Source organism: Penaeus monodon, chromosome 38 (assembly GCF_015228065.2).
Source record: "Penaeus monodon isolate SGIC_2016 chromosome 38, NSTDA_Pmon_1, whole genome shotgun sequence".
NCBI classification, from domain to species: domain Eukaryota; kingdom Metazoa; phylum Arthropoda; class Malacostraca; order Decapoda; family Penaeidae; genus Penaeus; species Penaeus monodon.
In genome coordinates this window covers 32,103,744-32,116,243 of record NC_051423.1, presented here as the reverse complement: position 1 = coordinate 32,116,243, position 12,500 = coordinate 32,103,744, and the positions used below count along the sequence as shown (strand labels likewise).

The 12,500-nt window shown below is 43.9% G+C and overlaps 1 protein-coding gene across 1 annotated transcript in view; it reads right to left on the bottom strand.

Annotated features, from left to right (window-relative positions):
* LOC119596893 (vegetative cell wall protein gp1-like) overlaps window positions 1–9,737 on the bottom strand; it is a 28,434-nt gene extending 18,697 nt beyond the window's left edge. The window contains exon 1 of the mRNA XM_037946251.1: window positions 8,952–9,737. Coding sequence (XP_037802179.1) covers window positions 8,952–8,956 — 5 coding nt within the window. The 5' untranslated portion in view covers window positions 8,957–9,737. The remainder of the gene's footprint in view (window positions 1–8,951) is intronic.
* Between the last annotated feature and the right edge of the window lie 2,763 nt (window positions 9,738–12,500).

Genomic DNA, 12,500 nt, shown 5'->3' with positions numbered 1-12,500 from the left:
GGGAGAGGGAGGGAGAGGGAGAGAAGGGTGGAGAGGGAGGGAGAGGGGGGAGAGGGAGGGAGGGAAGGGGGAGGGAGGGCTGGAAAGAAAAGGGAGGGAGGGAGGCAGAAGGGAGGGAAGAAAGAGGGAGGGAGGGAGAAGGGAGGGATAACGGAGGGAGTGAAAGAGGGAGGGGGAAAAGGAGGGCGTAAAGGAGGGAGAGAAGGAGAGAAAGAGGGAGGAAGAGAGGATGGGGGAGGTGGAGGAGATGGAAGAAGGTTGGAAAACCGGACGGGTGGAATAGAAAAGACTAAATGAGAGGCATACATAGAGATAAACGATAAACGAGAAACGAGAAACGAGCATTGAAGAAAAATCCCACCCCCTCAAGAAATCATAATAATAATAACAATAATAGAAGATGAAAAACTCAAGATGAAATAAACATTACCACAGACTACGTTAATCTCAACAATGACAATTAACAGAGCTCTACTCCCCCCTCCCCCCCTCCTTCCCTCTCCCTCTCAGATCCAAATGGATTAAAATATAAGGTTTATCTTCTCATGATTACAGATTTATATATTTCCTTTTTTGAGAGAGAGAGAGAGAGAGAGAGAGAGAGAGAGAGAGAGAGAGAGAGAGAGAGAGAGAGAGAGAGAGAGAGAGAGAGAGAGAGAGAGAGAGAGAGAAAGAAAGAAAGAGAGAGAGAGAGAGAGAGAGAGAGAGAGAGTGAGAGAGAGAGAGAGAGAGCAGCGCGTGCGTGGGAAGCAACATTTGCGATCCAGTTTCAAGTCTGAAGCGGAGCGGCCGCCGTAGGCCTTATGAGAGAGAGAGATACGTAGGCCTATCAACCCGCGGACGAGAATGACAAAGAGATTAATGACAACAATAGAAGGTTGGGAGGGGGAGGGGGGAGGGGGAGGAGGAAGGGGGGAAGAGGGTGCAGGAGGGGAGGAGAGGGAGGGGAGGAGACGGAGGGGTGAGAGAGAGTGGTAGGGGGTGAAGAGAGGAAGAGGGGAGCGGGACAGGGGGGTGGGTAGGCAAGGAAGAGGGGAGGAGGAGAGGGGGTAGGGAGGGAAGAGATACAGAGGGGAGGGAGAGAGAGGAGGAAGGAGGGAAGAGAGGGAGAGGGAAGGAATGGGGGAGGGGGGAGCAGGTTCACGGCGTTTGATGGAGATAGTGAGGATCCCGCTGGCGTGATGCTGCCGATGGTGACACCGAAAGCGAGAGATAATTAGGGGGACCTCGGAGAGAAACGACGGCGGCATCCTCGTTGATATTTCGCACATCTTTCCCTCTCTTTCAATTATCTCTTTCTCTCTCTCCTTCTCTTTCAACTACCTCTTTCTCTCTCTCCCTCTGTCTCTGTCTCTGATTCTCTCTCTTTCTCTCTCTCTCTCTCTCTCTCTCTCTCTCTCTCTCTCTCTCTCTCTCTCTCTCTCTCTCTCTCTCTCTCTTTCTCTCTCTCTCTCTCTCTCTCTGCTATGATGAAAATAATGACAAACGTCAACGACAATAACAATTAAACCCCCAAAAGCATAAATCCCCCCCCCCAAAAAAAAAGGGAAGTCCTTCATGTGGCAACGCGAGCTGAAAGCAAGTGCTGACATCCACACTCCTGACGGCGCCGCAGGTCGCGATCATGTTAAAGATAACACGCCGTTAACGCCTGATTAACACCCTGCCTCTGACGACGACCAGCTGGTGGGTAGTGCAGGGGGGGGGGGGGCTGGAGAGGGCGGAGTGTACCACCTGCCGAGTCAAACACACAGGCGAAGGGGGGGGGGTGACTGTAAGCAACAGCAGCAGCAACGAACTGGTATACGCAAGCATAGTTCATTGCAAGTTTTCGATTGGCAGCGGGTTCCATCGCGGCAGATGAATCGGCGTGACAGACAGATGGCTCGCGCGCCGACGACGAGGCTGGAGCTGGTGTCGCAGGTGGCTCGGCCGGCGCTCGGCATGTGTGGCGCACCTGCTCCGCCCTGGGAGGAACCCGGACGCCTGCCGCTGTCCTGTTTCCCTTTCTCTCTCTCTCTGGTTCGCCCTTCCCCGTCTTTCTTCGCTTCCGCGTCTCCTCCTATTCGTCCAGCATCTTGTTATTCCTTCTCCTCCTCCTCCTCTTCCCTTTGCTATGATTCCTCTGCTTTGCGGAATGAGACTTAAACAAATTGCAAAAATATCACTTTCACACACACACACACACACACACACACACACACACACACACACACACACACACACTCACACACGAAATAAAAAAATAATAATCACCAACGTAAAACTATTTATAAAAACGGAAACAAATAAACGGATCAGCAGGGAATACAGACCAAGAAAAGAAAGAAAGAAAGAAAAGAGAGAGAGAGAGAGAAAAAAAAGAACACGTATTAAAAGAATTAAGCAATAAAATCCGACCCAGCGCACCCCCCATCCTCCACCCCCCCCCCCCCCACCCTCTCCCTAACTGGTGCTGTTCAGTCATCCGAACAAGACGATGCATAGCGTGGCCGTCAGTCCTCTCAGAAACCATTACGAAATTATTTTACATTTCTATTTTTTTTTTAACATTGTCTTTTTGAAAGGAGTCAGTTACCGAGAGATGAGTCGAAGGGAGAGGGAGGAGGAAGGTAGGGGGAGAGGGAGGAAGGAGTAGAGGGGGAGGGGAGAAGAGGGGGAGAGAAGGGAGGAGGAAAGATGAGGGGGAGAGGGGAGGAGGGAGTGGGGGGGGAGGGTTGAAGAGGGGGAGAGCAAGGGGAGTTGAAAGTTAATATGATGTATATTACCTTTTAATTTGAATATTATGCTTTCCTCTTTAGACAATGGAGAGTTTACGAGGCGTGAATCGGGGGGGGGGGGGGGATTACTATTAAATCACAGGCCTATACCATCGCCCATACCCTCCCCTCCCCCCCTGCCTCCGTTGGTTTCTATAAATGGCAGATATGGTCGTACCCCCCACCACGTAACACCCGACCCCCCCCCCCCTCTATGCCCCTTCCCCACCACCAGTACCCACCCCCCGACCCCTTTCCCTAACCTTATCTCCCTCTGTCTCCCACACCCTACCCCTACCCTTCCCCCTCTACCTCCCCCCTTCCCCTTCCCCCTCCCCCTACCCAATCCCACCCATCACCCAATCCCCTCTACCTCCCACCCCTCCCCCTACCCAGACCTCCCCCTTTCTCTCCCCCTCCCCCAACCCAATTCCGGTCTACCTCCCACCCCTTCCCCATACCCATTCCCCCAAACCCCTACCCCTTTCCCCCCCTCCCCCCTGTCATGAAAACAGGTGATTGATTCGACGTGTCTCTCTGCGCCGTGACACCTGCGACCAACAGCCGTCCTTCGCCTCTTTGACTCGAGGCCGAGAGTCCTCTGTCGGTGAGAGAGATTGGCTCTAGGCTTAGCTATGGCTCGGCGGGCGGGGGGCGGGCGGGGGGCGGGCGTGGCCATGCGAGGAGTGTGTTATATATATATGTATATATGTATATATATATATATATATATATATATATATATATATATATATAGAGAGAGAGAGAGAGAGAGAGAGAGAGAGAGAGAGAGAGAGAGAGAGAGGGAGGGAGCGAGGGAGAGAGAGCGAGAGAGTGAGAGAGAGAGAGAGAGAGAGAGAGAGAGAGAGAGAGAGAGAGAGAGAGAGAGAGAGAGAGAGAGAGAGAGAGAGAGAGAGAGAGAGAGAGAAAGAAAGAGAGAAAGAAAGAGTGAATGTGTGAGTGTGTGTGTGTGTATGTGTGTGTGTGTGTGTGTGTGTGTGTGTGTGTGTGTGTGTGTGTGTGTGTGTGTGTGTGTGTGTGTGTGTGTGTGTGTGTGTGAGTGAGTGAGTGAGTGAGTGAGTGAGTGGGAGTGAGTGAGTGAGTGAGTTGAGTGAGTGAGTGTGTGTCTCTGTGTATGTGAGTGAGTGTGTGCGTGTGCGCGCGTGTATACCGGTACCCGCATATCTGAGATGTTACGTGGCGTGTAAGCGTAACGACAGCATGGCGTCCTCATGGCGGGGGTGACGGCGAGATTCGACCCCCTCCCCTCCTCCTATAGCCTACCCTCTCTACCCTCTCAATGCCCCACCCCTTCGCTTATCCTCCCTCCCCCCCCACACACACTCTTTCCACCCCCTCCCCCTCCACTTGACTGCGGAACCACCTGAAACCATCTGGGAAAGTGAGTGGTGCTATGATCTTTGAAATATTACGCTGACATCATGAAATACCGAATAATTAATACCAGACAAATGGTATTAAAACGCAGTATAGGTATTTCTAGCTACAAGAACGAAAAAAAAAATCCATTTGGACCAAATACAAATCCGCGACATTAAAGACCGACCCCCCACCCCCCATCCACCTCATACGATTGTTGCAACAGTTCTTGCATCCTGACGAAGGCCTGCAAGATCCTGCCAAAGGTACCTGGAAACCTCGAAGAAGGTTCTAAGGCATCTGACACCTTTGAGTGGAACCCGAGACCCCAAGGCAGGAATGTGGAATCCCCCCCCCCCCTTCCCCCCCGGCCGATGTCCTACGGGCGTGCATCGCCGGCAGTGGGCGAAGGCGGGGGGGGGGGGGGGGTTGTGTGTTGGTGGAGGGGGAAAGGTAGGTAGGTAGGTAGGTAGGTAAGTAAGTAGGTAGGTAGGTAGGTAGACATATAGATAAATAGAAATTTATTAGATAGACAGATAGATAGTGCGAGAAAAACACATGTATTGGGAAAGGGACAGACACAGAGGAGAGAGAGAGAGAAAGATATATATATATATATATATATATATATATATATATATATATATATATATATATATATATATATACAGATATGAAGAAAGATAAATATAAATATATAAATAGATAGAGAAAGAGAGGGAGGGAGAAAGGGATGGAGGGAGGGAGAGACAGATAGACAGACAGAGAGAGATTGAGAGAGAGAGAGAGAGAGAGAGAGAGAGAGAGAGAGAGAGAGAGAGAGAGAGAGGAGAGAGAGAGAGAGAGGAGAGAGAGAGAGAGAGAGAGAGAGAGAGAGAGAGAGGGAGAGAGGGAGAGAGAGAGAGAGGAGAGAGAGGAGAGAGAGAGGAGAGAGAGAGAGAGAGAGAGAGAGAGAGAGAGAGAGAGAGAGAGCTGTCCCTTAGTACAGACAAGGGCAGCGACCGAGCCATTTTATCAGGGCCGACTCCCCTAGCTGACTTCCTGTACCTTCCTCCTTCTAATTCTCTCTCCTTCCCTTCTTCCTCTTCTTCCATTATCGTCTTTTCTCACGGATTTTACCTTTTCATTTCGTTTCCATCATCCTTTTGTGATCACTAACTCGAGTTCTTCCTATACTCTCTCTTTATCGCCGTTCCTCCTCTTCTCGTTCTCTACTTTTCTCTCTTTCGTTTACCTCTCCAGTCTCAATCGTCTTTCTTACTTCCCTTTTCTTCAACCCTTATTCTTCTCTCTTTATCTTTTCTCTTCTCTGTTTCCTCTTCCTTTCCTCATGACTGTCTCGAGGATGAGTAGGAAGATACTCATCCTCCTTTTTCTTTTAAACTCCTCTTTTTCCCTTGTTTATCACATTTTATCTCTATTTCCTTACCTACCTACCTGGTTCTCGCATCGTTCTCTTCCCCCACTTTTATTTTTCTCCTTCTCCTCTTTCTTCTTCGCCTCCCACCTACCCTTCTTTCTCCCTTCCTTTCGTGTCTCTTTCCTCCTCCTCCTCTTCTCCCTTCTGCTCAGATCTCATCTCTCCCTCTTCGTCTCCTATTCTCCTCTCGTGTCTTCCTCTTCGCCTCTCCCCTCCTCCTCTTTCTCCCCTCTTTTCGTAACTTCTTTCCCCTCTTTCTCTTCCCTCTCCCCTCCTCTTTCTCCTTCTTTTCTTTTTCCTCCTCCTCTTCTTCTTCTTCTTCCTCCTCTTCTTTTTCCTCTTTCTCTTCCTCCTCCCCCTCCTCCATATCTACTTCTTCTTCCTCCTCCTCCTCCTCTTCACTCCCCTCCTCTTCCTCCTCCTCCTCCACTTCCCCCTACTTCCTCCACCCCCCCTTTTCTTCCTCCTCCTCCTCCTCCACCTCCTCCACGACGCACCTCCTTCCCTCCGCCATCTGGACTCCATCGCCGCCACAAGCCCTGTCATTAACTCCATCAGCGCCAGCCATAATTAATTGTCACCGTCATTGCATCACTCTAAAGATCATTATCGCCATTGCCGTAATCGAATTAAATCTATCAAAGTCGCCGTTTGTGATAATCGTTACGCTCGTTATCATCACAGTCATAATTATTAGAATTATCATCATTGCATTTCATCTCCGTCATTGCTTTTGCATTTGGCTACGCATGTTTCGCTTCACCGTGATGAAGCAGTGATTAGCTAATGATCTGTTTAGGATAATTAACATTGGGGTAATTAACAAGGACCGTCGATGTGAGGCGATTAACATATCTGAGAAGGTCTATTAGCATTTGCGTATTATCTATGGAAAAAATCATGTTTGCTCCGCCATATGATGATAATGATGATGACAATGAAAAAATTATTTATAATAATTAAATAAATAAATAAATAAATAAGTGATGATGACTGTAGTATTCTGCGTATTTCAGTATTATTTTTGACATCGTACGAATTTACACTGAACGATGCTGATGTTGATAAAAATTATGATGATGATGATGATGATGATGATGATGATGATGATGATGATGATGATGATGATGATGATGATGATGATGACGATGACGATGACGATGACGATGACGATGACGATGACGATGACGATGACGATGACGATAGCTATGGTTGTGGTGGTGTTGATGGTGATGATAATATGATAATAATAAAAAGGTTCACAACAATTCTATGAACGACTCATGATCAGTAGAAAAAAACAGTTTAAAGTAACTATGCTGACTGTGTATGGATTCAAACAGGGATTATGCTTACTGTGTGCAATGTGAATGTTGACAATGAATAATAATAATAACAGTAAAAAACTGCACGGCCCATTTGAGATCCCTAAAAATGCTTTAGAGTGACACACCGATTATATCAAAACATCTACAACAAAAAAGTGGATGTTGAAAATAACTTTTTTTTCTACTGTCTCTCCGACTATACAACACCTGCTGTACGGGACTGCGACCTCGCCACCTGCTTGAACATCAGTCTCTGGTGATGCTACTATCTCTGATTTACTTTTCTCTCCCTCTCCCTCTCCCTCTCTCTTTCTCTTTCTCTTTCTCTTTCTCTTTTTTTTTCTCTCTCTCTCTCCCTATTTCTGTCTGTTTGTCTCTCTCTCTCTTTAGGCCTATCTATCTTAATTGCGTATTTCTACCACATCGCATTACGAACTCGTGGCCTTATGCAACGTTTGGTCATTCCCGCCCCTCCATTCTCCACCGCCCACGAGGCCTTCCCCGCCCATTTCCACCTTGAGATTACGTACGGTGTTCTCGGCCGCCCTCTGCTCACCTGCCGGACTTGATTTCGACAAAGTTGGTCCCCAATTGCGGCTCACAAAACCTATACGTTATTCATCCCTCTCCCTGTCTTTGTCTGCCATTTTCTTTCTCCCTCTTTCTAATTTTCTTTTTCTTTCCCTTTCTCTTTCTTTCTTTTTTTTTCTTTTTCCTTTTCCTTTTCTTTTCTTTTTCTTTTTTTCTCACCTCTGGCTCGCGAGATATAAAACCAAAACCCTTTATTCGTACGTAAACTTATTTACTTGTTCAATCATTTCCTTTTATTTTCTTTTTCCCCCTTTTGAATACAAATATTGGTAACGAACGACAAGTTTTAAGTTACGACTGCTAGGTCTCTTGCTCTTGTCAAACGACTAGCGTACCTAACTGATTTATGTGTTTTCTGAATGGACGTCACACGCGACTCTTTGAATCGATTTTCGCTCCTAAAAACTTCCCAGTCGCCTATCTAATCGTTTTAATGACTTGCGTTAGCTGGTTTAGTTTGTAAATGCAATGACGCAGTAACAGGTTAGGACCACACTGAAGAAATCAACAGGCTGTTTATCATTATCATTTATCATTTAACAAGTACATACACGATTGTACGACTATATAAAGAAATTTCACCTGATTATTTCATCCGAGGTATCTGTACGCATTTATTGAATCTACAGAGACTGTTCCTACATGCTTGAGCAGAGTGCAGTATGCATCTTGAACAGGGGAAGTGAAGCGTGAAACATAAAAAAGAAAATTTGATCTGTTTTCTCCTCGCTTTTTCCTTTTTGCGACTTTGTTTTTTCCCGATATGCTTCTCTATTTCTTTTTTTTTCTATTTTCAAAGTATTAGAAAAACATACGAGTTGCGGAGAAGACATGCAAATGAGTGTCATTCTACAATGATTTCATTAGCGGCCATTATCGGAACAATTTCTCTATGACTATTCCATCATAATCACAGAACGAGAACCCACCGGACTTCAACCATCATAAACACACCATAAAACACCGCAATTCATAATCACAAGAGCGGACTCGCAAAACATACACGGACCTAAACCGCACTGTATTCATGTTCTTCATCACAGAGTCTGTCAGTCACACACGAAGACATAATTCCTACACACTGTATTCCCGGATGTCTCGGCGAACACACAAACCCTCCATTATAAGTGGCAGTCCTTTCGATACAGTTCTTGGTCTAAAGTACTGGGATGATTTCGCGCTGTCGGAGGGAATTGGCGATGAGTGTGGTTTGATCGTTACCGGCCAAGGGTACTCTTTATTGCATGCCTAAATGGATGCGACTTTAATTCATGGACAATTCTAATTCCAGGAGAAAGAGCGGAAATCTTGTTCATCATTTGTTTTTGATTTTTGCACATCCCACTTACGAAAAGGAATGAAAATCGACAAAGAGTAACAAGGAGAAAAGAAGGAATAAAACACACAGAAATCAAACATTCTCCGAAGGGAAAAAATCATCTTTGTTTACAGTGGCGCCGAGACACAACTTACCTCATTGTTGTTGGTGGCAGGTCAGCAGAGAAGGTCCTCGGGCCCTAAAAGCAGCCCCAGGGACGGCCAGGGTGCACTAAGGGACACCATAATCTCAAGACAATTCCTGGGACATGTGGTGGCACACCGCACGTGCAGGTGTCAGGGGCTTCCCACCGTCTTCCAACACTGACGGGAAAATAATGGTGTGGGGGAAGGACGACAGAAAGCCGATGGCGCTGACACCGGAATTATTTTCTCGGCAGTTTTAATATCCTTGAGATTATCACTTTAGTAATATGAAGATAATATATTCGTTTTCCTATGTTGCGATTTTGTTTCCCTGACGAGGGTTGCGTCACTCAATAAGAAACAATCTTGCGGGTCCACTGCACGGAGACGTAGAAACGTATCACAACTGTTATGATCCTCACACACTGACGCTCAGATCCGTCGCTTGCACTTTCTGGACGTCAGCGAATGACCCGGACCGCTGGCACTGGTGGTTTACTTTCCGGACGAAATCACGTCACACGATTATCACAAATGAATGAATCTGCTTGATACAACAGGTAATCCAGCTTGAGACAAATATAATTTCCAGATGCTCCGATACACCATGCACTCGTTCGTCAATCACAGTAAGGGCACAGGTGTCGTTAAAAGAACAATCAATTCCTTTCCATCAATGGCGGACGGAGTGGCCAGTGACCAGCTGACGAGAGCGACGCGAGATACGTCCGCCCGTCGCAAGGTCTGAGAGAGAACTGACTGGCTGGTTGAGGGCTGCGTGGTGGCGCGCTGGACTGAATGTGTGTGTGCTTTTGTGTGTGCGTGTGTGTGTATGTGTCTATGTGCGGGAGGAGGCTGAGGTAGGTGTGTGTGCGTGTGCGTTCGTCAGTTCGCTCGCTCGCGTCGAGTATATGAACCTCTGCGTGTTGATGCGCTGGAGTGGAGGGGGAAGAGGGGAAGGGAGGGCAGGGGGTGATTGCATCTGTGTATTCGGGAGGTGTTCTGATTTCTGTCCTGCGGGATTTCTTATCGACTCTTAAAGGGTGGATTTCCGAGGGCGATTTATTTTTTTGTGCGCGCGTAGATTCGGGTCCTCATGAGTGTGTTTTTGTTGTTGCTCTTATGGCGTGTCCACACAAGACATGTACAGCTCTGACAGAAATTGAATAAAAGAAGGAAACGAAGAAAGATATAGCGAATATTTGTTAACCAGCTTACGGATCTGTACACGAATCACACCCATCGAATCTCTGTTCTTACCATAAATATTCCCCACACGTCTACCAATTTAGAACAAACAAACAAACAAACAAACAAACAAATGGAAATAAACGAAACGGCCCGATTCGTGTTAAAAACAAGTTACTTATAACCAAGAAATGGAATAGAAAAAAATACAAATAAAGAAAATATAGAAGATAAATAACAAACTCAAATCAAAGCAAAACATAAAGAAAGCAAAGAAGACACACAGAGAGAAAAAAGTATAACAGAAGTAGAGAAAATGAGGCGGCTTCCGAAGACCAAGGTACCGTCTGCTTCGGCCTTCCGCGAGAGACGCCGATTCTCTTTTGGCAAACGGGGGCCGCGCCTTGGGTCAGCTCTCGCCTACACATTCGTTATTTCGTTAACGCCACTTCCTCTTTCGTTATCTATGTGGTCGTTTTTCGTTTGAAGTTGCCTGAAGTTTTGATATTTGGTTAGGATGATTTAGGAGAATCGCTTTTTTTGAGTAAGGTGTGAACATTGCTTAGACTTTTCACGCATATGACGCGAGGGAGAGAGAATAAGTTTATATTTTTTTCTGTTTATGTCTGGCGTATGTGGATGCGTAACTAGCAGCCTTGCTGAAGACACTTTTGAACCACAAATCAGTCCTTAACACAACTTTATTACGATTAAGTGCTTTTAGTTGTTCGTGGCAAGCAAAATTTTGTGAAACCAATAGCTCCCAAAACCTGTATTTTCGTTAAACTACTTTTTTTTGCGATAGGATATGCATATAATTTTCTTTTTCCGTACTCATTCCTTGATAAATGATTTTGTGCTTTACCATTAGCATCAGGCTGTGGGACCCAAAGCTTATTACCTGGTTTAAGCTGTGATCTATCGATCCTCGGTTATCATGTAAATGCCTCCCTGTAACGCGTCAACAAGGAAAACAAAAATTCAATAATGCTGATGATTATGGCATTGATAATTCTAATAATGATATTATGATAATGACATTTATAACGATGGTGATAATAATGATGATGATTATAATAATACGCATAATATTAATGATTATTACGATGAAAATGGTATCACTTTAAATAATGATAATAATGGTAGCGATGCTAAACTCAGTGATGATAATGATAGTACTCATGAAAATATTGATTATAATAATGAAAATATCACTAAAAATAATGATGATAATGTTAGCCATATAAAAGAAAACAACAACAACAACAATTACAATAATGACAAGAAAATAAACTGATGTTAATTATATGATATAATACAATGGCTCAGTCTTGATAATGATAGCAATGATAACAGAGATAAAGATTAATGCAACATAAGAAAATCAAGTAGTCTTCTCAGTAATTCCATTCTTGCAACACTCGTGCTAAATCGCTCACGTTGCAGGATTAAGATTTCTCATTACAGAGGAAAAATGCGACATCTCATAAGCTTCAGAAAATATGCAATAATTTTGCATTGTTATTACATCGCTGTTTTTATTATCAATGCTCTTTTATTTTTGTGATTATCGTCATAATTGCTGTTATTATTTTCGTTATTTTTAACACTATCATTATTATTATTATTATTATTATTATTATTATTATTATTATTATTATTATTATTATTATTATTATTATATTATTGTTGTTCTTGTTGTTGTTGTTGTTGGTGTTGTTGTTATTGATATTATTATTTTTATTGTTTATTATTATTATTATTATTATTATTATTATTATTATTATTATTATTATTGGCATTGTTATTATTATTATTATTATTATCATCATTATTATTATTATTATTATCATTTTATTATTATTATTATTATTATTATTATTATTATTATTATTATCATTATTATTATTATTATTATTATTATTATTATTATTATTATTATCATTATCATTATCATTATTATTATTATTATTATTATTATTATTATTATTATTATTATTGAACTAGTTTCACAGTTGATGTTACTGGTATTTTTCTCTTGTCTTTATTTTTGAGACTCTTCACGGGGCACTGCCTGTGTCCTAAGTGTCGAGGATTCTTCTTAATATTCCAGCTGAGCTGAGTAACACACTTTTTTGTATTAGGCCAGGATGTATTCTGTCGCACCCAATTCTTTTTAGATATTCATGCAGCTTTGGTGGCATAGCTCCTAATGCTCCTATCACTATTGGTATTACTTTTCCTTTCATCTTCCAACATCTTGCCATTTGGAACTTAAGATCTTGATATTTTTCTATTTTTTCTCGTTCTTTTTCTATTATTCTGGAATCGTATGGTACCGCTATGTCTATTATGTCAAATTCTTCTTTG